The sequence below is a fragment of the Triplophysa dalaica genome, chromosome 10 (genome assembly GCF_015846415.1).
Source record: "Triplophysa dalaica isolate WHDGS20190420 chromosome 10, ASM1584641v1, whole genome shotgun sequence".
Classification (NCBI taxonomy): domain Eukaryota; kingdom Metazoa; phylum Chordata; class Actinopteri; order Cypriniformes; family Nemacheilidae; genus Triplophysa; species Triplophysa dalaica.
In genome coordinates, this window is record NC_079551.1 from 16863960 (window position 1) to 16889628 (window position 25669).

General features: G+C 35.5%; 4 protein-coding genes across 5 annotated transcripts; all 4 read right to left on the minus strand.

Annotated features, from left to right (window-relative positions):
• Window positions 1-1981: 1981 nt before the first annotated feature.
• On the minus strand, window positions 1982-10515 carry vtg8 (vitellogenin 8). The gene is given in 32 exon segments (XM_056758300.1): window positions 1982-2128; window positions 2130-2151; window positions 2232-2390; window positions 2499-2664; window positions 2754-2848; window positions 2946-3040; window positions 3118-3301; window positions 3393-3519; window positions 3588-3726; window positions 3845-3987; window positions 4066-4272; window positions 4364-4417; window positions 4825-5090; window positions 5190-5400; window positions 5565-5688; window positions 5774-6053; window positions 6127-6313; window positions 6728-6847; window positions 6933-7028; window positions 7099-7223; window positions 7297-7394; window positions 7575-7792; window positions 7889-8092; window positions 8196-8321; window positions 8415-8580; window positions 8654-8811; window positions 8984-9134; window positions 9256-9404; window positions 9489-9650; window positions 9734-9982; window positions 10084-10255; window positions 10472-10515. Coding segments are annotated over 32 exon segments (4773 nt in total). The 3' UTR covers window positions 1982-2052.
• Window positions 10516-10849: 334 nt separating this feature from the next.
• LOC130430669 (uncharacterized) lies at window positions 10850-15307 on the minus strand. Its single transcript, XM_056759817.1, has 9 exons — window positions 15262-15307; window positions 14220-14567; window positions 14081-14146; window positions 13929-14024; window positions 13476-13796; window positions 12534-12752; window positions 12346-12433; window positions 11980-12034; window positions 10850-11904 (listed from the first exon to the last, which is right to left on the minus strand). The coding sequence occupies exons 1-9, from the start codon at window positions 15305-15307 to the stop codon at window positions 11719-11721; spliced, it is 1425 nt and encodes a 474-aa protein (XP_056615795.1). The 3' UTR covers window positions 10850-11718.
• Window positions 15308-15986: 679 nt separating this feature from the next.
• Window positions 15987-20241, minus strand: LOC130430283 (sialoadhesin-like). Of its 2 annotated transcripts, none has more exons than XM_056759323.1 (9): window positions 20107-20241; window positions 19812-19897; window positions 18800-19141; window positions 18502-18726; window positions 18050-18370; window positions 17154-17363; window positions 16948-17038; window positions 16798-16858; window positions 15987-16707 (listed from the first exon to the last, which is right to left on the minus strand). In XM_056759323.1, coding segments are annotated over exons 1-5 (942 nt in total). In that variant the 5' UTR covers window positions 20109-20241; the 3' UTR covers window positions 15987-16707; window positions 16798-16858; window positions 16948-17038; window positions 17154-17363; window positions 18050-18083. The 2 variants fall into 2 exon arrangements, with proteins under 2 accessions (XP_056615301.1, XP_056615300.1); XM_056759322.1 differs by having other exon boundaries at window positions 16948-17047.
• Window positions 20242-20537: 296 nt separating this feature from the next.
• Window positions 20538-24751, minus strand: LOC130430430 (uncharacterized). Its single transcript, XM_056759544.1, has 9 exons — window positions 24657-24751; window positions 24362-24447; window positions 23339-23686; window positions 23047-23265; window positions 22592-22915; window positions 21694-21903; window positions 21491-21581; window positions 21349-21409; window positions 20538-21258 (listed from the first exon to the last, which is right to left on the minus strand). Coding segments are annotated over exons 1-6 (1041 nt in total). The 5' UTR covers window positions 24659-24751; the 3' UTR covers window positions 20538-21258; window positions 21349-21409; window positions 21491-21581; window positions 21694-21841.
• Window positions 24752-25669: the final 918 nt, after the last annotated feature.

A 25669-nucleotide genomic window follows, 5' to 3' on the forward strand; every position in this document is an offset into this window, starting at 1 on the left:
TATTTCCTCTCCCATCTGTGCTTTTTATTTTGTTAAGTAAATGTAGCAATTTGTAGGATCTCTAATAGGGCACATAATAGAGAACCCCTTAAACAACGGGTCCATTATTTTATTGAGTTGGACAGACATGGGCCAAAAATAACAATAGGGTGTCACAGAAAATCTACATATCTACATATAAGAGAGTGCGGAGACTCATGAAATATGTGCATCAGGCTGTACAGTCTTTCACGACAGAAGCGTTAAAATGGATTATACTATGTATTGAAATTCTAACGATCACTTTTTTTTAAAGTCATTAAAATGTTAGAAATGTATTTTCTCTAAAATTAACTCATTTGAAAGCCAAATCGTTGTACTCCATAGCATTTTGCTTATAGGTCTTTGATTAGACCTTAATACTACTCAGAGTACCCGAGTTTAAAAGAAGGTTATCCAGTGTTTTATGTCTTGTACTTATTCTGCCAATTTGTATAAATTAGAGTTTTATCTTGAGGCTCATTTATAAAACATGCCCACGGACTGGTATAATATAAATATACGGATAAGTTGGCAATACTCAAACATTTTGAGGTAACTTGTTGCCTCAACATTTTTGAGTTTTAGAGGTCATTGGTTTAAGTAAGCAGAACTTGAATTACAAACTCAAATATGTATAACGGTTAAGTTAAAGTTCACACCAAATCTTAGTAAATTCAACTTTTTATTTAAAAGTTTTTTTAAAAAATGTTTTATTTATTAATTTATTTATTTTACATATTTCTTATTCAAACACTTCAACTTTTCTTCGACTGCTCACTGGGAGAATACACATGTTAGGGGTCAAATGTAGCTTCACAGAGTCTAAGCACATGCACCACTCTTCTAAACAATGGTAACCACAAAACTGAAAAATATGTCTAATTCTTCTAAATATCTAAGAGCAGTGAACATTAAACACTAACAAGTCTTTAACTTTAATAAAAACATTTTTTTTTACTCTCCTAATGCAGTCTGATGCAGAGCATGCTGGGAATTGGAAGTCCTTCTTGACCAATTGTGTTGAATTAACTTGTTTAAATTAAGTAAATTGAACAAGGAGTACATACTTTTTTTGAGTTTTAGTGAAAACTTCAAGTGAATCAAAAATAATCATTGTACTTCACTCAAAAGTAAAAGAGTGTTTTTGGAACTTAAAATATAAGTAAAATTAAGTTTATGTTACTTAATCTGTTTGATTATTTTGAACATTTGGGTTTACAGTGGAAAATATATAAGCGCTCTTCCTACTGTTTTGTCTGTATAGCCTATAGGAGTACGCCGTGTTATAGTTTTTAACAACCGATATTTAGTTGTTTTTATTTATCTGCTGCTTTGCTGCTTGAAAAACGAAATCAACCTTAAACTTTGTTTTTGTCATATAGTTCAGAATTTGAGAACTTGAGCAGCATTAGTAAACAGTACGTGTAAATATAAAGAAATGCCAAATCACATGAAAGTTTTTTTTTTCAGACCAGAGACCATAATCGTGTCATACTTTATTTTATTATGGTTTTAAACCTTTTTTCATAGTTCATTCTTACTTTTGGAAATCTAATTGTTTTATGATTACTATTATTATTATTTGTGTTGATTCTAGAAATAGTAATTTTTGTGATAATCAACAGGAATATATAACCACACACATACTCAAGTTCTCAAAGATCTAACTTTTTCTATGTACACAAAAGGCCTATTTCTCTCAAATATTGTTCACAAATCACAAATCTTGGAGCTTGGGAAGGGGAGAAAGCCGTTTTTTGCAATTCGCAACCTCACAATTAAATTCTGCTAAAATGTATACCTTTAAAGTAAAAATTGATACAAATATATATTTTATTTAACATTTAAAAAAGCTTCTAACATCTTGCTGATTCAATTTATTCAGACGGAGATTAAACACCTTTTCGTTCACGGCATATCATTTGTAACAGGACTACATCATGAGTAATATAATGCTTTTTTTATTACACGTTATATTGCCTTATAAAGAAAACCCTCAAATATGCTTTCAGAAACTGACATAATTGCAGTTTAGACACAGCCTTTAGTGCAACGGCAGGCCACGTGAGCCTCGGTTTCCTTTAGATCTTCATTATCATGTTTGGATTTCAGGATGATTCAAGCTGGAGCCTAAAAACAAAGCATCAAATTATTGTTAATGATAAACAATTATATAAAAAACTGAGGGTAATTTTTGGGGGAAGTCTTACAAGATGTCATGCAGTTGTATCTAAGAGTGATATGGCGGCTTCTAACTGGTGTACAGCCGGGCAGACAGCGCAACACAGGTTCAACAAAGTCACATTTGGAATTATATCCATCCATCATCTGCCTCTCGAGTTTCACAGTTTCTAGTCTCATGTGACACTCTAGGAGACATAGGGCAAAATAAATGGTCCACATTTTGTTGTTCGAAAACATCCTTATTAATACTATGCATGGTTGTTACGTACAGTAGTAAGTATCCAAACACCTACGGCGAGTAGCAAGACAGCTTTCAGCAGTGAGTACCCATGAATGGGCAAAGCTCATTGGGCTTTTTGTCAGATAGCCAGTGGGTGTGCGGTATTCCTGTTTTATTTCTCCATCTGCCTTTCCACAAAGACCACAAGTCTGTCCCCTCATCCAATCTGCAACAAAAATCTACAGAACAAGAAAACTTCTTTTTTATCTTCCTGTACATTTCATGGCAAAGAAATAACAAATGTGTTGACAGTCCAAATCCGGCTTACCCTCCACTGGCCAGTGGCATAAAAGACCTCTTGAAGACCATAGTCAGGGGCATGGAGTGAGATACCTTGACCTTTCTTTACAATCTGTATGTTTCCTACATCAAAAAAGGCCTATTAAACGCACATGCAAAGAAAACAGTAGAGCAAATACAACATACTTGAAAACCAAATGAACATGGAGATGAATATAACCTGTTGAGTTCTTGTATGAAAGATGGTTGATGTGTATTTCAGTTCCATTAATCTGAATCTTTATTGCATTCTTTTGGTAAAGCAGCTCAACATCGCTGTCGCAAAAAAGAAAAGTGATTTTGCAATGATTTCATTCTTTATAGAATTAGGGACCCCAGTAAGCTGGACTTACATGCTGGCCACCTTAATGTTCAGGTGTCCGTGCTCAGAAACGTTATCCTTTCTCATTAGGACCATGAATTTATGCTCTGGAGTACAATCTTGAGCCAGGACTTGGTAACAGGAATGTGGAGCAACATATTTGTACTGCTTGTTGTTAAATGTGGTCAAGGTGTTTCTTATCATACTGCATTTTGCTAAATCACAAGATGAGTAGAACCTTTAATGTACACTTTTAAAACATTACAAGATTAAGAGAAAAGAGAAGTATCACTGCACTTAACTTACCTGAACTAGCAACTACATAAAGTCTCCAAATGATGCCTGTGAAATCTTGTTCTTCACTGGAATATATAGCCTCACTTGTAAAAGGCAAAGCAATAGGTAGAACCAAGCCTGACTTTGACAGGGTCATCTGAAAATTCACAAGTTTTAAAACGATGTCAAAAATCAAATCAATTATAACAATGGATTGTTACTTACTGCTGGCATCTTGATAATGATGTCTAGGGTTTTTTCGGTTTGGATTAACATGATCAGTTCTAACTGTTTTCTAATATTTTTCGCATCGCTAATGGAAAATCCAGTCATTTGTGCCGCTGCAGGAATGTTATTGGACAACCTTGAAAAGGAAAGAAATGGAAGAGGATCTATTCTTGCCATGAGAATATCGGTACAATAAAATGGAGTAAAATGGTTGATGGTACAACAAATGTTGATCAGATGTGAAAAATAAAAACCTCTTGGCATAGGTGATGAGAAGACTGGGCATCTTTCCATACTTCACTATAAGATGGGCCAAAGGACTTGAATCAGAGTGACCAGTCTCTACTCTGATGGATGCTGAATATTGTTGACCCTGTGCACCCCAGGCAATATTTGCCTAGATAAAAGTAAGTTTTCTATGTATCATTATAATGAGAAGGGGTTGCTGAAACACAAAGGCTATGAATTTTCTTACGGCAGCTTTGCACTTGCTCAGCAGAACGGCATCAACAATCATCTTCCAATTGTCCTTCTCTGCGATGGAGGCCACAATGATCTGCACTCTCGAGGTGGGTTTGTCCAAATAAGCAGCAACCTGGTATCCCATCAATTTGTGATCAACTCGTACAACTTGTGCAATGATAGCAAACAGTAGAGGAACAGATCCCCCAAGAAATCTTCCCTACAGTTATGTAAAGACACATTTTAAAGAGGTGTATTCGCCACTTTGAAAGATGAAATGACGATTTGTTAATCAAGTAAAGTAATCATACCAATTCCTTTGAATTAATAATACAACTTTCACTGTTTTGTCGATTGGACAGCTCCTGAAAACAAATAAACTCTTTATTGTGATACATGTACAAAATATCTTCATGGAACATGATCTTGACTTAATATCCTAATGATTTTTGGCATAAAATAAAAATCGATAATTTCGACCCATACAATCCATTTTGTCTTTTACTAAAAATGTTCCCGTGCTACTTAAGACTGGTTTTGTGATCCAGGGTCACATATATTTTCTCCGCAGTGCCGATGCATTAATTTTAAATCTGTAGATTCAATGAACTGAACTATATAAGTACTAGTAATATATGTATGTGAATTGAGCTGATAAGGGCCATTTCAAAATAAGTAATTTTGACTTTGAAATCATTGTGTTTCTTTAATGGAATTGTTATGTATTGTGTAAATAAACTGAAATGGCCTTGGTGATTATGAGAAGACTCACTTTGGACAGATGAGAGTTGGTAGATCTACTAGAACTGCTAGTACTGCTGCTGCTGCTTTTAGGGTAGGAAAAAGTTTTAGAATTGAAGAACCTGGTTGAGTTGATCTTCCTTTGCCCATTCTCCAGGATTTCCCACAGTTTCTGCAGTATGCTCCTCCTTACTTTAGGGGTTTCTGTAATAGCATTGATCTCTTTAAGGAGCATCTTAGCTGCTCTCGGGCCCACTTGGACTTCAAACTCTAGACCCTCAACAGCAGGACCATTGGCTGTCAAAAAAAGGTACCACTGAAGCCAAATACATTACAGTTTTCATTGACATATTTACATGTACGTACATTAACATTTGTAAAAGTTTGGAAACTTGCCTCGAGCTATTGTAATATGTACTCCATGGTGTCCAATCATGTTATAAAGGGCTGTGTTTTGGATAAACGCAGCATTACAGGACATGACCTCAATGCATGCCTTGATTCCAATGTGAGGGAAAGTAGAGCATAGAGTTTTATGAAGTGGAGCACTTGTCCTCAATTCAGATTCCATAACAGGTAACACACCAGATCTATCTGTTTCAGATGTCTATTTAAACAGGGGAAAATAAGACAATATTACAAATATTTTTGTTATAGATCTGCTATTAACAATCCATTCATTTGGCAGTTTGCGCTGCTTGAGAAAAACAAACCATTACATTAACTAGCATTCTCTGCTAGTAAAGCCACATCATATAACCACATTCTTACCAAATCTCCATCAGAACCTGAAGAGCCACGAGTTTCTTGCACAACCACTCTCTCTGGTACTACTAGTATACTCCTTTCAGCATCAACCTCCTCAATGTTTCCAGCTGCTGCCGACATATTAAAACTAATGTTGAACAAAAAATAAAATGAAATGAAACATCCGTTACACTATGTGGATAAAGATATGTTTTTAAAACAATACTCTATACCGTGCAGTTGCAACATGCACCGGAAACACAACAGGAAAGGCCTGTATCTTGAAGTTAGCCTTTGGGATGTCAATCTTTGCCTCCACTTTCAGTGGCAAAAATGTGTGGATTGTTCCTCTAGCAATTAAATTAGCCCCAATAAATCCAGTGTTCATTCCCATGACAGCAAGTGTCTCTAATGCAACTCTTGGTGAAACCTCAGCAGTTAACTTCATGTCTGTCTTCATCAGATGGGCCACACTGATGCTCTCAGTTACAGGTGGTGTAATGATAGCCTTGACTGGACATAGAAGCAAGTTTATGTTTTCTATTTGTACAGTAAATCAAATTATGTGCTACTAAAACTGGTTTACCTTTCAGATTAGCAGCCACAACAGCAGCAGTGTACAAACCGAGCTCCAAGGGCACACCGGCTGCTGATGGGAAGATTCGACGCACTTCTGCTATCAGTAAGGGCTTGGCATATTGAAGGAAAATGCCGTTCTGCAAGGCTTTGAGAGCTCCAACAGCCAGCTCAGATAGATAACCTTTAGAAGCAAACTGTAGAACGTATTTTAATAGAGATTACAGTAATCATAAAGTTTAACCAAAAACTTAACATAAACAATTCTATAGACCACTTCAGAGAATGTAAATAACACTAATCCAACGCTGGTCCAAAATAACTTCCTGTTTCATTTTTTTCACACTACACAAACGTTTGAACAAAATACAACCATCAGAACATGTATGATGAATTTAATATGTTAAATGAATGTCTTTACGATTTACTGTACTAAACTAAAACCGCAACTGCTTCTGCACCAGTGTTTACACCTTGCAAAGTGGTCCATAGAGTTGGCAAAAAGAATACATTGAACTACTAGTTAGAATTTATATTTCTAACATTAGAAAATATTTGCCAATTAATGAGTGATTGTAGTACGTATGAAATCACATGGCCATAATATTTACCTGTGTTGCCTGATCCACAACTGCTTTGTCAACATCTAAAAAAGCTATCTCTTGTCCAAAGACTTTCACATAGATCGAGCCCAGGGGCTTCTTGTTTGGCAGGGCCTTGAACCCCTTTAGCTGCAGTGTACCACAATAAATATACAAGAAAATATGTCATTTTAAAAAGGCATAAACAAATTAGGTGCATTAAATATTTACTTACTGCATTGAGTACTTGTTTCATCTTAACCCGCCAGTCTTCATTCAGGAACTGAGATTTCAAAAGAGCCTCCTGAACTCCATCAGTTCTGACACCAACCTGAATGTAACCACTATTGTGAGGTAATGCTGAAATTAGTAATATAGTCACTGTTTCCGTGGCTACGTACCTCAATGACATCAGCTGCAGCTCCAGCCAAGTAAGCACGGACTTTGGCTACAACAGCTCTGGGCAGGTTGGTGGCGGCATCGTTGATGATAAAAGCACTTCCAGCAGCTCCAATCATTAGGGGATCTAAACAAGGAAACAAATTTGTTAACTTAGATTTCAAAGAAAGCCATTAAGTGACACCATTAGAATTGCTTACACTGATAACCATCCAAGAGAAATGCCTTGCTGTATTGGTAGCTGAGTTTGTCCAGTTTTGGACTTAACATCTTGATAGCAATATTGCAGGCCACAGCACTGAAAGGATCAAAAATGACGTGGATTAATCAAAATTATTAATGTTGTCTCTTTGCTAAAAATTGGGTTTTTGAGACATGCGGCCATTATAATCTTTGCTGTTTATGAACATAAATAGAATTTACTTACAATAACAATCTTATGAGCTGTATTTTAGGCATGTGTTTAGTGTAAACTCACACTGTAGCAAGGTCTGGAGAAGCACTCTTCGCCAAAGCTTTGATATGAGAGTATGCAAGGCTGGCCACCTGTAAATTTGTCTCCTCCTGCAAAGTACGTGCCAAAGTAGTCACCAGACCGATGCTTGGCTTCGTTTCAAAAAGAGCAATCCACGAGACCATGCGCAGCTCTGGGTGGAGATCTTTGTTCAAAAAGATCGGTAGAACTACCCCTTGGACCTTAAACACAAAAACAAATGCACGTAGTGCATAGTGCAAACCCACATGATGTGGATATCATCATTCGCCAGTTTAATAAAGCATAGCATGACTAACCTGTTTGTGTTCTTTTTTGGCAATGACTTTCAGAGCCAAAATAGCATTAACTTGGACTTTTAATGGGAATGCAGATGTAGATAGAATCTTCACGATGGGTTTAATGCTAGCAGGTTGACCAGCATTGCCCAATACCTTGAGAATCAGTGTCATTGCGGAAACATCAGCCTTAGCAGTCACCTCAGCAGCAATGTCATGAATGGGCTTAAGGAAAAAGAGGAATTTTATTTCCAGTTTTATCTCAAAAATTTACACTCATATGACAAGTCAAACAAATCATTTAAATTACAAAACAATCTTTTTTTACCTTCAAAAGTTCCTCTGGGCATACAGGAGCTTCAGCACAGTACCTGGCAATCATTGTCCCATAGCCAAGCATCGCAAATTCACGCACACCTGGTATTTGTTGAACCTTTTGACTCAGAACCAGACCCTACACAGAGGTTTACAGAATATAGGATGTTATCTGGCAAGCTAAGTAAGGAGTTTAATCTTTGAGGTAATATTTAGGTACGAGTATACGCACAGAGTACATCTTAACAGTATCCAAATCAGCAGTGACCGTGTGCACCATGGGCAAAAGGGCCTGAGTAAACTCCAAGATGGAAAGATCACCTGCTAAGAATGTCTTCTTGATGAATTTTAATGCAACGAAGGAGCCAACCGAAGGAACGGCTTCTAGGATCCATTTCCTTAGAAGATTTATAATTGAGAAACAATTCGCAAATTACTATTCTAGACTGCTTACGTTTAACTGGAATGTACCTGAAATTTGGTCTGTTTTTGAACTGAGCCCAGATTCCTTCAAAATCATCCAGACTTCCAAAACGCATAAACTGGATAAGCCTTATAAATTTTAGAGGAACATCTCCATGGACTTCTTCCAGTTTTGTTGTAGCAAGATGATCCAGAGAATCAACAATCTTTATGAAAACAATTATTATGCAACTATTAATAATATAATAAAATATAATATGATGTAACATAATAATGACATTTAAATAACTAAATATATGTAGAATGTTAATATAAAATCTGGAGACAATAATAATTTAGAAATAAATAAATGTTAAGTGGTATCTGATATATTCTCACCTGAGCCTGGGGATTACTGATTCTCATGGGCTGAATGTTGCTCCAGAGAGTCTCTGTGCTAAATTCATATTGTAAAGATCCACGTGCTAAATATTCAGCGCTGATTGGATTTATGTGAGTTGCTATACTGTCTAAAAAACTCAGGGTTTGTCTAAAATATGAAAAATAAACATAAACATTGTTTGTTATTTGTTATATAACAATCTATACGTTTGCACAAAAGTTGAATAAATTCAAAATAGAGTATGCAACCCGATGTAAAACAGACAAACCTAATTTCCATTTGGGTAGCATCCCCGATCTCAGTTAGAAGTGGAAACCGATGGATCTCTTGAACCCTTGCTTCAGTGATCTGAACACCATAGGGAGTCTGATTTAGGATGTAGTTGTAGGTTGCAACTCCAGAAAGGCTCCTTACTTCCTATTTGGGGTCAAATCCAATGTTTCGAAAATCAACAATATCTGAATTGAACGGTTTACATTTAGAATAAGTTCTTAGCCTGACCTCTTGACAGTCAATGCAGTTTTCCATGTATGTCAAGCCAACATCCTTTACTATCCTCTCATGGCAATGTGTAAGATCTTTGGACTTGGTGACGTCAATATTGTTTGTCTTTTCATTTTCACCGATCAGATATTGAGTCTTGCAGATGCCTTGAACTCCAGCCTTATCGGAAACAAGACAATGCATTAAGACCACATAATTAAAATCTAGATCCATATTATTGAACTGTATTCAGCTGATCTCACTTCTTCAGTCTCATAGATGTTCTCAGTGTTCTTGAGGTTGAGCTGAAGAATGTTCAATATTCCCCTGTGCAAGTTGACTATGGTGGTTGGAACTTCTGAAGGAGCGAATATTCCTCCAACCGCACCATTTTTGTACTCAAACTTTATGGGAATCTGCAGCTGAGTGGCAAGTGCTGATGTGAGCTTTGTAGGAGAAAAAGCATTTGTAGGCCAGATTCCACTGTATTCAAAAAACTGAACATGTGAAAGCTGGAAAAAATGTAGTTGAACTATTAGGTACTGCTTTTCTAATTTAAAGTCAGTAAGAAAACAAATCTTTGTGTCGACCCTTATATGTCGGTTTCGGATACCTTAAACAAGTATGTATTTTCAGACACAGCACTAATGAACACTTTGGTGTTGATCTTGATCCCGGCTTTGGCCAGACCCTCTTGGTGAAGACCAGTGAAGAGCAAAGCCTCATATTTGTACACATAGGTCTGAGTACCTGCCAACACAGGTACTAAAGGCACAAAATGTTGAAACACAATTGAAAACACAAAATAATTTTTTACTGGAAAACTCAAAATTTAAATTACATTTTACAATTTGCTTACCAAGATTCACACGATGACTTGCTATAATATCAATGAAAGATTAAAATTAGTTTCGCAATAAGTATTGTGTCAAATTATATTATGATTATTAAATCCTATGATTTAACCTTATAACTCTGTCTTAGGTTGTAGAGAACAGTACTTACCCACAAGGGCTATAGTCAGAGTCATGATAACAGCTCTCATGGTCAGCGGTCAGGCAAAAACACTCGAGTAATGTGATTTAGAGTCAAGCTTTTGTTGGCATAATACTGATAGTGATAGTCATGATGTATGATTAACCAGAATCAGTCTGTCTTTTCTCTGGGCAGCTTACTGGTCTAACATAGAAGTGCATGAAAGACTTACTTGGACTTTAGTGCAGTTACCTGCATTTACATCTAGAGGGAGACTTTTTAATGTTTTATTCAAAATAACAGTAATTTGTATATCATATACAGGCAGCAATACTACTTGCATTCAGGAAATGGGAAAACATTGTACAGTTTTTAAAAATGCAAACGCTGTTGTCAAAGTTGGCAAGCATCTTTTAATACTTTTTATTGGTCAAATGTTTAAAACTCACAAACAAACATAAAGATTAACATAGTAATGATTATATAAAACAATATAGTAATGATTTATTAAACAATAAAAAATAATGAAATATTGACATACTGCATTAGGTTTCTGTCCGACAGCGAAGAAAATAATATATATATGTTTGCGAAAAAAATCTGCATCTAAAAATGCTACTTTGCATGTTAAGCATACACTCACACAGGTGAATTCATTAAATAAGAAAAAAAAATTTTTGCTTATTCACGGGATCTGTATCTCACTAATGTGTGAGTTTTTTAAGGATCTATTGACAGATATGCAATATAATATACATATCAATGTTTTCAGATGTGTTTAAAGTACTTACACAACAAAGCGTTATGTTCTTATTACCTTTACATTAGCTATTTCTATATACATACATGGCCGGTCCCCTAACATAGAATTCGCCTAAAGGAGTTGGAGTGGTGGAGTGAGCCAATGGTTGCAATTCAAAATCTCACCGCCAGATTCCTCTAAATTGTACACACTAGAACTTTAAGGATTGACGATTTAGGTAATATTTACAAATCCACACAATCATTATAAAAAATATGCATTGCTGTGTTAATATGTTAATAAATAAAACAGAAAGTAAAATAGACTGTAGTCGTAGCCACTTGTCGTACACGATTTGCTATCGGCTATTGCTAGTGAAAAGTGCTGAAAATGCTTTTAGCTGATATCTATGCTGAAAAACACGGAAAGGATGTGTTTGTTTTTAGTTTTTGGTGCATGCTTGGGATTGTGCATACAACACAGATAAATAGCAATAACAAAAGATGGCTAAGATACGATTGCAACAGTTTGTCAACTGAAAATTACAGAGGCGTACTGAACATCCTCTTTTTCTGTGGTGTCTGTGGACTCTACAGATGCGTGCTTCGTTTTGAAGCCTCCAAAGTTAATGCTGGAATAATGAATATCCTGATTTTCGTTATTTTCTTCTTTATGCGCGGGCTTAGACGGTGCAGCATTACTGTACACTGACTCATACTGAAGTAAAAAAACAAAGTAAATATGAGAATACATACTTGTGTCAACTAAAATGTTTTTGTCAGGCATTATTACCTGTGCCTCCATCTTGGTGTCCTTCTGGTTTTTAGACAAGGTATACTTTCTTATCCTTAAAAAGAAATAGATCGTATTATGTTTTTAAACACACTGTAAGAATGTTCGGTGAACAGCTTTCTTTTAGCATCTTTCATTTGAATAAAACACATTACAAATGATAATGGTCGTGTATTTTTCTGATTTTGAGAAACATAACTGTTTGCTTCAACGGAAGAAAATCTGACCTTTGTCACAAATCACAATCTCAATGAGCCAGACACGTGTACATTTTATGTCATAATGTTTTTGCGTTGTGTTCTTATATTTAATCTATACATTACATGTATTTCTAGTTTTCTGTAAAACCAATCTGTTTTTACTGACCTGTACCACAGGATTCCTATGAGTGCAATAGTCAGAAATACAGACAGTGTGACCACAATGCTTCGTAACCATATGAGCTTCTGTAGAACTGTGTGTGATCAATTCAAAAACAAAATATACATCAACTACATCCTGACACATAAAGATTTTGAACGAAAACGCATGATGTTTGATGAGGTCTTTGTTACCTGAGATCTGTATGGCACCACATGAATACCGTTGTATCTCCTCTCTGCTGGCTGAGTTCAGGTACAGCTTGTTTAATAATGTGAATCCATCTGTAACCTGTGTTCCATTCTTATACCAGATGTATGTGTGTTTGTTATCCAGAGTGCATTTGGTTGAACAGTGTAATATCACATTTTCTCCATCTACCGCAGGGTCTGGACTGCTTGTCACCTGTGTATCTAAAAAAATAAAAAATGAGTCATGAACTACTTTATGTTGCTGATAATTTGCTTAGGTGGTACAGCATGGCATGAGCAGTGGTCATGGGTTTGATTCAGGGAAAGAATAATGTACTCTGAACACATTTTCAAACACATTGGATAAGCCTTTAAACACAAAAAGAGGAAATAAAGCTGCAAGAATGAGTGTCTTAGTCTAAGCTGTGCTGCTTATTGTGGCCAAAAATTGACTGCATAGACAGGAAGAGAGTGTCTGACTGACAGTGACAAACCTCAAGTTTCATTTTTACTGAATGTGATGTTTGGAGCAAATCTTAATTTAAGTCTTACCAGGAAATCATGTGAAAAATGGTAAGATCATGTCCTTTTATGAATAATACTGTACACTCACACTACTAATCATACAACAATGACAATAACCCATTTAGTAGCCCAACTCATTAACTCAACATTTGCAATTATTTGCTATTATAGTTTACAGTAAAATACTTCTGTCATTCACAATCCAGAAATAATTTCATCAAATTTCTAAAACATGTGTTTCAGTCTTTATATGATGCTTCGGTTGCACAATATCCTCATGCATAGACATTTCTACTCAAACACAGCTTATACCAGCTTCTATTTTAGATCTTGAGTGCTGGTTTGGTGCCGCCTAAACCTGATCATCCGCATGTCAACCTTGGAATGCAGCTTCATAAACCGTTCATTACAAGCAGTTACCTGTAACAGTAAGAATGACTCCAGGTGAACCAGAATATTTGCCTCCTGATGTGTTAGTGATGATTCTGAATCGATATTCTCCAGAGTCGCTCGTCTTGACATCTTTGATTCTCAGTGTGTTTTCATCATACTCCACACGACCAACAAACTGCTGCTCCTCACGCAGATCCAAGTCAAAATTTGAATAATGCCAGAATGTGTTCACTACTGTATATCCAGTGGGATGTGAATATGAAGAGTGAATATCTACTGTTGATCCCACTAAAGCACAAACTCTTCTAGATGTGTAAGTCACATCCCAACAGCTGCTGTTAGACACACCTGAAATAGACATAAAATAACATCTGTAAAATTTACACTCACTTTAAAAAATCTGTACAATCTTAAAAATGGCTTATCAAGCAGAACTATAATACTTGATCTTTTAAAAACACTTTTATGATTTATACTCACACACAGAAGTGGAGGGGTTGTGTTCACCAGACTCAGAGCAGGAATAGCTGTCAGCGTTTCCTCTGGATGACACTAATATGTTTTTTATGTGTAATACTTAATTTTTTGTCCATTCTTGTACCAGTCGTAATTAGATCCAGATTTCAGCTCACAGGAAGAATCACAGAACAGTTCTACTTGCTGCCCTCTAGATTGAGGAATCATCTTCACCTGTAAAACTAAAGGAGTAAAAACATACATTACACAACAAATGAAAAAACTTTAACACACTTGACCAGAATCTAAATGTACCTGTGACTGTTAGATTGACTGTGACTGAGCTGATGTGTTTAACTCCATCCTTCATAATGAACATGAGCTGATATTCTCCAGAGTCGCTCTCTCTCACATCTGTTATTGTGAGATCTGATGGGTAGTAATATAACCACTGCTTCACTCGTCCTGAGTAGTCTGAATCTAACCTCAAATCTTCAGGTTCTTTCTTTTCTCTCCAGTTTTTACTTTGTTTCTTGTTAAACCAGAACATAGTTTTGATGTCTCTGTTTGTGTAAGAGCACCTCAGTGTCACCTCTGTTCCCCTTACAGCACAGATGTTCTTTTTAGTACAGGTTACAGAAAAGCTGTCCAATGTCAGGGACCCTGAAAAAGAAAAAAAAGATTTTCATAACATGTTGTATCATCATTTAAGTGTTCATGAACACAGGAGAGATTCTCTATTCAGACACTCTATTATAAATATAAGCGTACAGATTCACCAAAAAGCTACCAAAGCAGCAATAATTAATGCATAATGATATTTAAAAATAAATAGATTTCATAAAAAGAATATATGCGCAGCATTTAAATACTATTATTTTAGGGAAATAATACATTACATTTAAATTTTACGTTTAGTATTTTAGTAGACGCGTTTATCCAAAGCGACTGTATAAGTTGGGTTAACAATCGAAGCAATTGGGTCAACATCATGACAACAAAAAGCATAAGTGCAATAAAACATGTCTCACAAAGCCTACTACAGTGTACAGAGCTAAGTTTGTACTAATGTACTAAGTTGTGCTAAGTTTACTACTTTACATTCAGTACACTCAAGTCAGGTAAGTTTTGTTAGTGATCTGTGGAAACTGAAGTAATGAAAAGTAAAATTCCTATGTTTATTAAAGTTGCTTCACTGAAACACAGAATGGAATTAAAAACATTGATATGTTAAAATAGATTAAACTGGTCCACTTCACAAAAATATCATAACCGCACAGTCACTGTCAAGACGTAATTCTCGACCTTAGATATGTGAAGAAATAAGAAAATATCTTCTGTTTAATAGTGATCATACCTTGAATGTGTAACAGCAGAATGAGTGACGAGAGTCTGAAGTTCATGATTTTACGTTGTAGGATCTCACATACACTTTTATTAGTCCTGTGGAAAAACATAACCGCCATGTACAGTAGTTTCATTGTGACAACTGAGTGTTATTACAGTTCAGTTTTTAAAGTAAGTGTGTTATTACAGTTCAGATTGCCTTTTTAGAGTAAAACCTACAGTAACACACAACTGTTATGACAACAAACATTCTTAAAAACATTTATTCTAGTGTTACAGTAATAAAAAGATGAACAATACTTACATGACATGTTGCTGTGCAGTTTTCTGTGTTAAAAGTGACTTCAGTGGTTCAAAGTGGTAGATAATCTGCTGATCTTAGTTCCTTCCTTTTTTTACTAAAGCTGGTGTAAAATATCACTTGCTGTCAGTTTTACCGGAATAGTGAATGTACCGTTAGTTCATGTTATTCAGGCTTGCTTCAGTGTATTTGCATTAGGTGCAGCTGATCAATGTCAACCAATAGGGATAACACATACCAGAACTCATGGTAGCTTTTTTATCTATTGTGTGAAACAACTAAGTGGGAAGTAGGCTCTATGATGCCAGAGTTTTCATTTTTGAGTAAACAATCCCTTCAGACTTTACCAAACGACTAAAAAAACCTGGATGAACATGTGTTATTTGTGTGGTAAAATGCTTGACAAATACAGTAAACACAGATACTTTTCAACATAAGATAATGAGTAAATTTAATTCGAAAATCAGCCAAAAATCAGGTAATACACATAACAATTAAGCAAACATCTTGGACATGTAACTCAACATGAAGTTTAGTCTTATTTAAATAAGAAATAAGAACATGTACTGTAAGTCAACATGGACTATTAATCCGTTTTAGTTAAATCCAAATATTCGTATATTTCAATTCTTTGCCTGGCTCCGTTCTCATTACATGTTCTTCAGACATACAGTATGTCAAATTTTCATAGAGGCATGAACTTAATAAGCAATAGCCTATATTTGCAACAAAAAATTCATGATCTCATATTAGGCCAGACATCCAAATATAGTGAAAAATAAAGCTTTATTAAAAATGTATATATGTCCTCTTACTGTACATTTATAGTAGCATGAGGAAATCAAACCTTCAGAAAGATAAACCTCAATTTTGTGTTTTGATCAGACATTGCAACATAAAGACTTTTTGACAGATGTTTCTGTTTATCCAGTACTGACGCAAGACTTGAATGAAGACTTCTATGATTAATTCTATTTGAGAATTGAGATGTACACTGAGAAATCATTTATTATCATTGCATCAGGGATGTTGCTGCTGAAAGCTGTCGCTAAGTGATGACGTCATCACCATGAGTTCTGCACACAATGAGATCACTGCAGCACTTCTGATGGACAGACAGCTTATCTACACAGAAGACATGTGAAGTGCTGGAATCTAAAGATGACAACCAAGGAAACAGAGTTATAAAATGCGAGAGAAAAAATATATATATCTGGAAGTTTCTCTATTTTCAGAATGTCTCACCTGTTCATTTTTGACATCAGATCTGTTTTTAGATGTTGTTTTTTTCATGCTGATGAAAAACCTGTATGATAACCACTAACACTTTATTGTTCAGACTCTTACAATCTGAATTCACAATAACAAGTGTATGTTATGTAGTTTTTTACTTACCACATCCACAGAGCTCCTATAATAAGAAACTGAGGCAGGAACACCAGCAGACAGACTGTGTATTGGACAAATGCTGAGCTGTCCATCGTTTCTTTAAGTGCTGCACAGTGAATGTGACTCAGTGATAATGTCATAAATAACTATTGACAAATCAGCATGAAGGACTTAAACTATTTCATAATTAACACTATAGCACATGATGTTACCTGTGACAGCACATGAATACCGTTGTATCTCCTCTCTGCTGGCTGAGTTCAGGTACAGCTTGTTTAATAATGTGAATCCATCTGTTACCTGTGTTCCATTCTTATACCAGATGTATGTGTGTTTGTTATCCAGAGTGCATTTGGTTGAACAGTGTAATATCACATTTTCTCCATCTACCACAGGGTCTGGACTGCTTGTCACCTGTGAATCTGAAAAACAATGAATGAGTCATGAACTACTTTATATTGCTGGTCATTGCTTAGCTGGTACAACATGGCATGAGCAGTGGTCATGGGTTTGATTCAGGGAAAGAATAATGTACTCTGAACACATTTTCAATCACATTGGATAAGCCTCTAAACACATAAAAAGAGGAAATAAAGCTGCAAGAATGAGTGTCTTAGTTTAAACTGTGCAGCTTTTTGTGGCCTACAATTTTTCATAGACAGGAAGAGAGTTTCTGACCGACAGTGATCAACCTCAAGTTTAATTTTACTGAATGTGATTTTTGGAGCAAATCTAAATTAAAGAAGGTCTTCCCAGAAACGCATCTGACAAATATAAAATCATCTCCCTACAAGACATTAACTCATAACTCATGAACTCAACTTCCGCAATTATTTGTAATTTTTCAAGAAAAGACTGCTGTCATTTAACATCCACAAATAATTTCTTCAATTTTCTTCAAATCATGTGTTTTAGTCTTTATAAGATGCTTTATTTGCACAATATCCTCATGGAGGGACATTTTTGCTCAAACCCAGTTTATACCAGCTTCTATTTTAGATCTTTGACTTGTGACTGTTGGTTTTGTTGCCGCCAAAAGATGATCAATCCGCTGGTAAGACTAAGTTAAGAATGCAACAATAAAAAAACATTTATTATAAGCAGTTACCTGTAACAGTAAGAATGACTCCAGGGGAACCAGATCATTTGCCTCCTGATGTGTTAGTGATGATTCTGAATCGATATTCTCCAGAGTCGCTCGTCTTGACGTCTTTGATTCTCAGTGTGTTTTCTTCATACTCCACACGACCATCAAACTGCTGCTCCTCACGCAGATCCAAGTCAAAATTTGAATAATGCCAGAATGTGTTCACTACTGTATATCCAGTGGGATGTGAATATGAAGAGTGAATATCTACTGTTGATCCCACTAAAGCACAAACTCTTCTAGATGTGTAAGTCACATCCCAACAGCTGCTGTTAGACACACCTGAAAGAGACATAAAATAACATCTGTAAAATGTACACTCACTTTAAAAAATCTGTACAATCTTAAAAATGGCTTATCAACAGAACTATAATTCTTGATCTTTTAAAAACACTTTTATGATTTATACTCACACACAGAAGTGGAGGGGTTGTGTCCACCATACTCAGAGCAGGAATAGCTGTCAGCGTTTCCTCTGGATGACACTAATATGTTTTTTGATGTGTTATTGTTATTGTTGAATCTATGTCCATTCTTGTACCAGTCGTAATTAGATCGAGATTTCAGCTCGCAGGAAGAATCACAGATCAGTTCTACTTGCTGCCCTGTAGATTGAGGAATCATCTTCACCTGTAAAACTAAAGGAGTAAAAACATACATTACACAACAAATGAAAAAACTTTAACACACTTGACCAGAATCTAAATGTACCTGTGACTGTTAGATTGACTGTGACTGAGCTGATGTGTTTAACTCCATCCTTCATAATGAACATGAGCTGATATTCTCCAGAGTCTCTCTCTCTCACATCTGTTATTGTGAGTTCTGATTGGTAGTAATATAAACTCTGTTTCACTCGTCCTGAGTAGTTTGAATCTAACCTCAAATCTTCAGGTTCATTCTTTTCTCTCCAGTTTTTACTTTGTTTCTTGTTAAACCAGAACACAGTTTTGATGTTTGTGTAATAGCACGACCATGTCACCTCTGCTCCCCTTACAGCACAAATGTTCTTTTTAGTACAGGTTACAGAAAAGCTGTCCAATGTCAGGGACCCTGAAAAAGAAAAAAAAGATTTTCATAACATGTTGTAACATCATTTAAGTTGTCATGAACACAGGAGAGATTCTCTATTCAGACACTCTATTATAAATATAAGCGTACAGATTCACCAAAAAGCTACCAAAGCAGCAATAATTAATGCATGATGATATTTATATTATATGTGCATCATTTAAATACTATTATTTTAGGGAAATAATACATTCAATTTAAATTTTACATTTAGTATTTTAGTAGACGCGTTTAGCCAAAGCGATGTATAAGTTGGGTTAACAATCGAAGCAATTGGGTCAACATCATGACAACAAAAAGCATAAGTGCAATAAAACATGTCTCACAAAGCCTACTACACTGAACAGAGCTAAGTTTGTACTAATGTACTAAGTTGTGCTAAGTTTACTACTTTACATTCAGTACACTCAAGTCAGGTAAGTTTTGTTAGTGATCTGTGGAAACTGAAGTAATGAAAAGTAAATTTCCTATGTTTATTAAAGTTGCTTCACTGAAACACAGAATGGAATTAAAAACATTCATATGTTAAAATAGATTAAACTGGTCCACTTCACAAAAATATCATAACCGCACAGTCACTGTCAAGACGTAATTCTCGACCTACGATATGTGAAGAAATAAGAAAATATCTTCTGTTTAATAGTGATCATACCTTGAATGTGTAACAGCAGAATGAGTGACGAGAGTCTGAAGTTCATGATTTTACGTTGTAGGATCTCACATACACTTTTGTTAGTCCTGAGTAAAAACATAACCGCCATGTACAGTAGTTTCATTGTGACAAATGAAGTGTTATCACAGTTCAGTTTTTAAAGTAAGTGTGTTATTACAGTTCAGATTGCCTCTTTAGAGTAAAACCTACAGTAACACACAACTGTTATGACAACAAACATTCTTAAAAACATTTATTCTAGTGTTACAGTAATAAAAAGATGAACAATACTTACATGACATGTTGCTGTGCAGTTTTCTGTGTTAAAAGTGACTTCAGTGGTTCAAAGTGGTAGATAATCTGTTGATCTTAGTTCCTTCCTTTTTTTACTAAAGCTGGTGTAAAATATCACTTGCTGTCAGTTTTACCGGAATAGTGAATGTACCGTTAGTTCATGTTATTCAGGCTTGCTTCAGTGTATTTGCATTAGGTGCAGCTGATCAATGTCACCCAATAGGGATAACACATACCAGAACTCATGGTAGCTTTTTTATCTATTGTGTGAAACAACTAAGTGGGAAGTAGGCTCTATGATGCCAGAGTTTTCATTTTTGAGTAAACAATCCCTTCAGACTTTACCAAACGACTAAAAAAACCTGGATGAACATGTGTTATTTGTGTGGTAAAATGCTTGACAAATACAGTAAACACAGATACTTTTCAACATAAGATAATGAGTAAATTTAATTCGAAAATCAGCCAAAAATCAGGTAATACACATAACAATTAAGCAAACATCTTGGACATGTAACTCAACATGAAGTTTAGTCTTATTTAAATAAGAAATAAGAACATGTACTGTAAGTCAACATGGACTATTAATCCGTTTTAGTTAAATCCAAATATTCGTATATTTCAATTCTTTGCCTGGCTCCGTTCTCATTACATGTTCTTCAGACATACAGTATGTCAAATTTTCATAGAGGCATGAACTTAATAAGCAATAGCCTATATTTGCAACAAAAAATTCATGATCTCATATTAGGCCAGACATCCAAATATAGTGAAAAATAAAGCTTTATTAAAAATGTATATATGTCCTCTTACTGTACATTTATAGTAGCATGAGGAAATCAAACCTTCAGAAAGATAAACCTCAATTTTGTGTTTTGATCAGACATTGCAACATTAAGACTTTTTGACAGATGTTTCTGTTTATCCAGTACTGACGCAAGACTTGACTGAAGACTTCTATGATTAATTCTATTTGAGAATTGAGATGTACACTGAGAAATCATTTATCATCATTGCATCAGGGATGTTGCTGCTGAAAGCTGTCGCTAAGTGATGACGTCATCACCATGAGTTTTGCACACAATGACATCACTGCAGCACTTCTGATGGACAGACAGCTTATCTACACAGAAGACATGTGAAGTGCTGGAATCTAAAGATGACAACAAAGGAAACAGAGTTATAAAATGCGAGAGAAAAAATATATATATCTGGAAGTTTCTCTATTTTCAGAATGTCTCACCTGTTCATTTTTGACATCAGATCTGTTTTTAGATGTTGTTTTTTTCATGCTGATGAAAAACCTGTATGATAACCACTAACACTTTATTGTTCAGACTCTTACAATCTGAATTCACAATAATGTTGTGTAGTTTTTTACTTACCACATCCACAGAGCTCCTATGATGAGAAACAGAGACAGAAACACCAGCAGACAGACTGTGTATTGGACAAATGCTGAGCTGTCCATCGTTTCTTTAAATGAACAGTGAAAGTGGCTCAGTGATGATGTCATAAATAACTATTGACAAATCAGCATGAAGGACTTAAACTATTTCATAATTAACACTATAGCACATGATGTTACCTGTGGAAGCACATGAATACCGTTGTATCTCCTCTCTGCTGGCTGAGTTCAGGTACAGCTTGTTTAATAATGTGAATCCATCTGTTACCTGTGTTCCATTCTTATACCAGATGTATGTGTGTTTGTTATCCAGAGTGCATTTGGTTGATCAGTGTAATATCACATTTTCTCCATCTACCACAGGGTCTGGACTGCTTGTCACCTGTGAATCTGAAAAACAATGAATGAGTCATGAACTACTTTATATTGCTGGTCATTGGCTTAGCTGGTACAACATGGCATGAGCAGTGGTCATGGGTTTGATTCAGGGAAAGAATAATGTACTCTGAACACATTTTCAATCACATTGGATAAGCCTCTAAACACATAAAAAGAGGAAATAAAGCTGCAAGAATGAGTGTCTTAGTTTAAACTGTGCAGCTTTTTGTGGCCTACAATTTTTCATAGACAGGAAGAGAGTTTCTGACCGACAGTGACTAACCTCAAGTTTAATTTTACTGAATCTGATTTTTGGAGCAAATCTAAATTAAAGAAGGTCTTCCCAGAAACGCATCTGACAAATATAAAATCATCTCCCTACAAGAAGACATTAACTCATAACTCATTAACTCAACTTTCGTAATCATTTGTAATTTTTCAAGAAAAGACTCCTGTCATTTAACATCCACAAATAATTTCTTCAATTTTCTTCAAATCATGTGTTTTAGTCTTTATAAGATGCTTTATTTGCACAATATCCTCATGGACGGACATTTTTGCTCAAACCCAGTTTATACCAGCTTCTATTTTAAATCTTGGACTTGTGACTGTTGGTTTGGTGCCGCCAAAAGATGATCAATCCACTTGTAAAACTAAGTTAAGAATGCAACAATAAAAAACATTTATGTTAAGCAGTTACCTGTAACAGTAAGAATGACTCCAGGGGAACCAGATAATTTGCCGTATGATGTGTTAGTGATGATTCTGAATCGATATTCTCCAGAGTCGCTCGTCTTGACGTCTTTTATTCTCAGTGTGTTTTCTTCATACTCCACACGACCATCAAACTGCTGCTCCTCACGCAGATCCAGTGAGTAAAAGTTTGACAAATGCCAGTATGTGTTCACTACTGTATATCCAGTGGGATGTGAGTATGAAGAGTGAATATCTACTGTTGATCCCACTAAAGCACAAACTCTTCTAGACGTGTAAGTCACATCCCAACAGCCGCTGTTAGACACACCTGAAATAGACAAAAAATAAAATCTGTAAAATTTGAACTCACTTTATAAAATCTGTACAACCTTAAAAATGGCTTATCAACAGAACTATAATTCTTGATCTTTTAAAAACACTTTTATGATTTATACTCACACACAGAAGTGGAGGGGTTGTGTCCACCATACTCAGAGCAGGAATAGCTGTCAGCGTTTCCTCTGGATGACACTAATATCTTTTTTGATGTGTAATACTTAAATTTTTGTCCATTCTTGTACCAGTCGTAATAAGATCCAGATGTCAGCTTGCAGGAAGAATGACAGATCAGCTCTACTTGCTGCCCTGTAGCTTGAGGAATCATCTTCACCTGTAAAACTAAAGGAGTAAAAACACAAATTACACAACAAATGAAAAAACTTTAACACACATGACCAGAATCTAAATGTACCTGTGACTGTTAGATTGACTGTGACTGAGCTGATGTGTTTAACTCCATCCCTTATAATGAACATGAGCTGATATTCTCCAGAGTCTCTCTCTCTCACATCTGTTATTGTGAGTTCTGATGCGTAGTAAGTGGAGCTCTGCTTCACTCGTCCTGAGTAGTCTGAATCTAACCTCAAATCTTCAGGTTCATTCTTTTCTCTCCAGTTTTTACTTTGTTTCTTGTTAAACCAGAACATAGTTTTGAAGTTGATGTTTGTGTTAGAGCACCTCAGCGTCACCTCTGTTCCCCTTCCAGCACAAATGTTCTTTTTAGTACAGGTTACATTGAAGCTGTCCAATGTCAGGGACCCTGAAAAAGAAAAAAAATATTTTTATAACCTATTGAAACATCACTGAAGTTGTCATGAACACAGGAGAGATTCTCTATTCAGACAGTCCATTATAAATATAAGCGTACAGATTCACCAAAAAGCTACCAAAGCAGCAATAATTAATGCATGATGATATTTAAAAATAAATAGATTTCATAAAAATAATATATGTGTAGCATTTAAATACTATTATTTTAGGGAAATAATACATTACATTTAAATTTTACATTTAGTATTTTAGTAGACGCGTTTATGCAAAGCAACTTATAAGTTGGGTTAACAATCGAAGCAATTGGGTCAACATCATGACCACAAAAAGCATAAGTACAATAAAACATGTCTCACAAAACCTACTACAGTGTACAGAGCTAAGTTTGTACTAAGTTTACTACTTTACATTCAGTACACTCAAGTCAGGTAAGTTTTGTTAGTGATCTGTGGAAACTGAAGTAATGAAAAGTAAAATTCCTATGTTTATTAAAGTTGCTTCACTGAAACACAGAATGGAATTAAAAACATTGATATGTTAAAATAGATTAAACTGGTCCACTTCACAAAAATATCATAACCACACAGTCACTGTCAAGACGTAATTCTCGACCTTAGATATGTGAAGAAATAAGAAAATATCTTCTGTTTAATAGTGATCATACCTTGAATGTGTAACAGCAGAATGATTGACGAGAGTCTGAAGTTCATGATGTAACGTTGTAGGATCTCACATATACTTTTGTTAGTCCTGAGTAAAAACATAACCGCCATGTACAGTAGTTTCATTGTGACAAATGAAGTGTTATTACAGTTCAGTTTTTAAAGTAAGTGTGTTATTACAGTTCAGATTGCCTCTTTAGAGTAAAACCTACAGTAACACACAACTGTTATGACAACAAACATTCTTAAAAACATTTATTCTAAAGTAACATTAATAAAAAGATGAACTATACTTACATGACATGTTGCTGTTCAGTTTTCTGTCTTAAAAGTGACTTCAGTGGTTCAAAGTGGTAGATAATCTGCTGATCTTAGTTCCTTCCTTTTTTTTTACTAAAGCTGGTGTAAAATATCACTTGCTGTCAGTTTTACCAGAACATTGATATAAAAATAGATTTTAGAAATCATGTATATATTTTGTCCACAGGAACTAGCATAATGGAAAAGACAAATCTGGCCACATCTTTGAATAGACATAAAAGGGAAGTAAAACTGCCAAATTATTATGCAGGCCATAAGATTAGTGATCCATGGACTACTCCTTGGGAAAACGTGGGATGGTCCCTAGCAGGTTTGTTTACAGGAACCGGAACTACTGTTGCTCTGAACAAAATTAATGGTCTGGCATGGCAAGTTCTTTCTTTGGAAAATGACACAGCACAAGCTTTAAACTTAATCTCTAATGAATTAAAGAAAATGAGAGTTGCGGTCGTGCAACATAGACTTGCTTTGGATATATTAACAGCAGAGAAAGCTAGGAGTATCTTGTTGTTTTTCAATTCCAGATTATGTAGACAATGTCACCGACGTTGTGAAGCACATGAGAGAATCAGTTCGTGAACCCACACCGGTAGATGCAACATGGTTTCAATGGTTGGACAGCCTATCCGGGGGATGGGGATATTGGATAACCGGTACAGTAATTCCAGTTGTGATGACCATCTTAGCCTTGTTATTATTTTTGCCATGCATGTTGCAGTGTTGGTCGGATGTGTTAAAAGATTTGTTACTTCCTTTACAACCAAAGGAACCGATCGAATGATGTTAGCAAAAAGAACGACTGACGTCAACCAGGCTATGCTGGTTAGACGCACATCTAAAGGTTATCGTCCGAAAGATCAGAATCAAACTTGGGGATCCATATTTGATCATAACAGCGATACGGACGAGGATGATAATGATTGTGTTCAAACACATGAGTTAGAACCAGAACCAATACCGGTGATAGAAGAACCAAGAAATGTTGATGG

Bases quoted from the DNA above. Each gene is read 5' to 3' on its own strand.
- LOC130430669 (XM_056759817.1), bottom strand. From the start codon at position 15,307: ATGAACTTCAGACTCTCGTCACTCATTCTGCTGTTACACATTCAAG. The intron at 14,568-15,261 runs GTATGATCACTA...TTTCTTTTTCAG, and splicing joins TCTGCTGTTACACATTCAAG to GGTCCCTGACATTGGACAGC. The intron at 12,035-12,345 runs GTCAGTAAAAAC...TTTCTTTTTAAG, and splicing joins ATAGGAATCCTGTGGTACAG to GATAAGAAAGTATACCTTGT.
- LOC130430283 (XM_056759323.1), bottom strand. The intron at 18,727-18,799 runs GTACATTTAGAT...TTACTCCTTTAG, and splicing joins AGTCAATCTAACAGTCACAG to TTTTACAGGTGAAGATGATT. The intron at 18,371-18,501 runs GTGAGTATAAAT...TGTCTCTTTCAG, and splicing joins CAACCCCTCCACTTCTGTGT to GTGTGTCTAACAGCAGCTGT.
- LOC130430430 (XM_056759544.1), bottom strand. The intron at 22,916-23,046 runs GTGAGTATAAAT...TGTCTATTTCAG, and splicing joins CAACCCCTCCACTTCTGTGT to GTGTGTCTAACAGCGGCTGT. The intron at 21,904-22,591 runs GTAACTGCTTAA...ATTGTTTTTCAG, and splicing joins AGTCATTCTTACTGTTACAG to ATTCACAGGTGACAAGCAGT.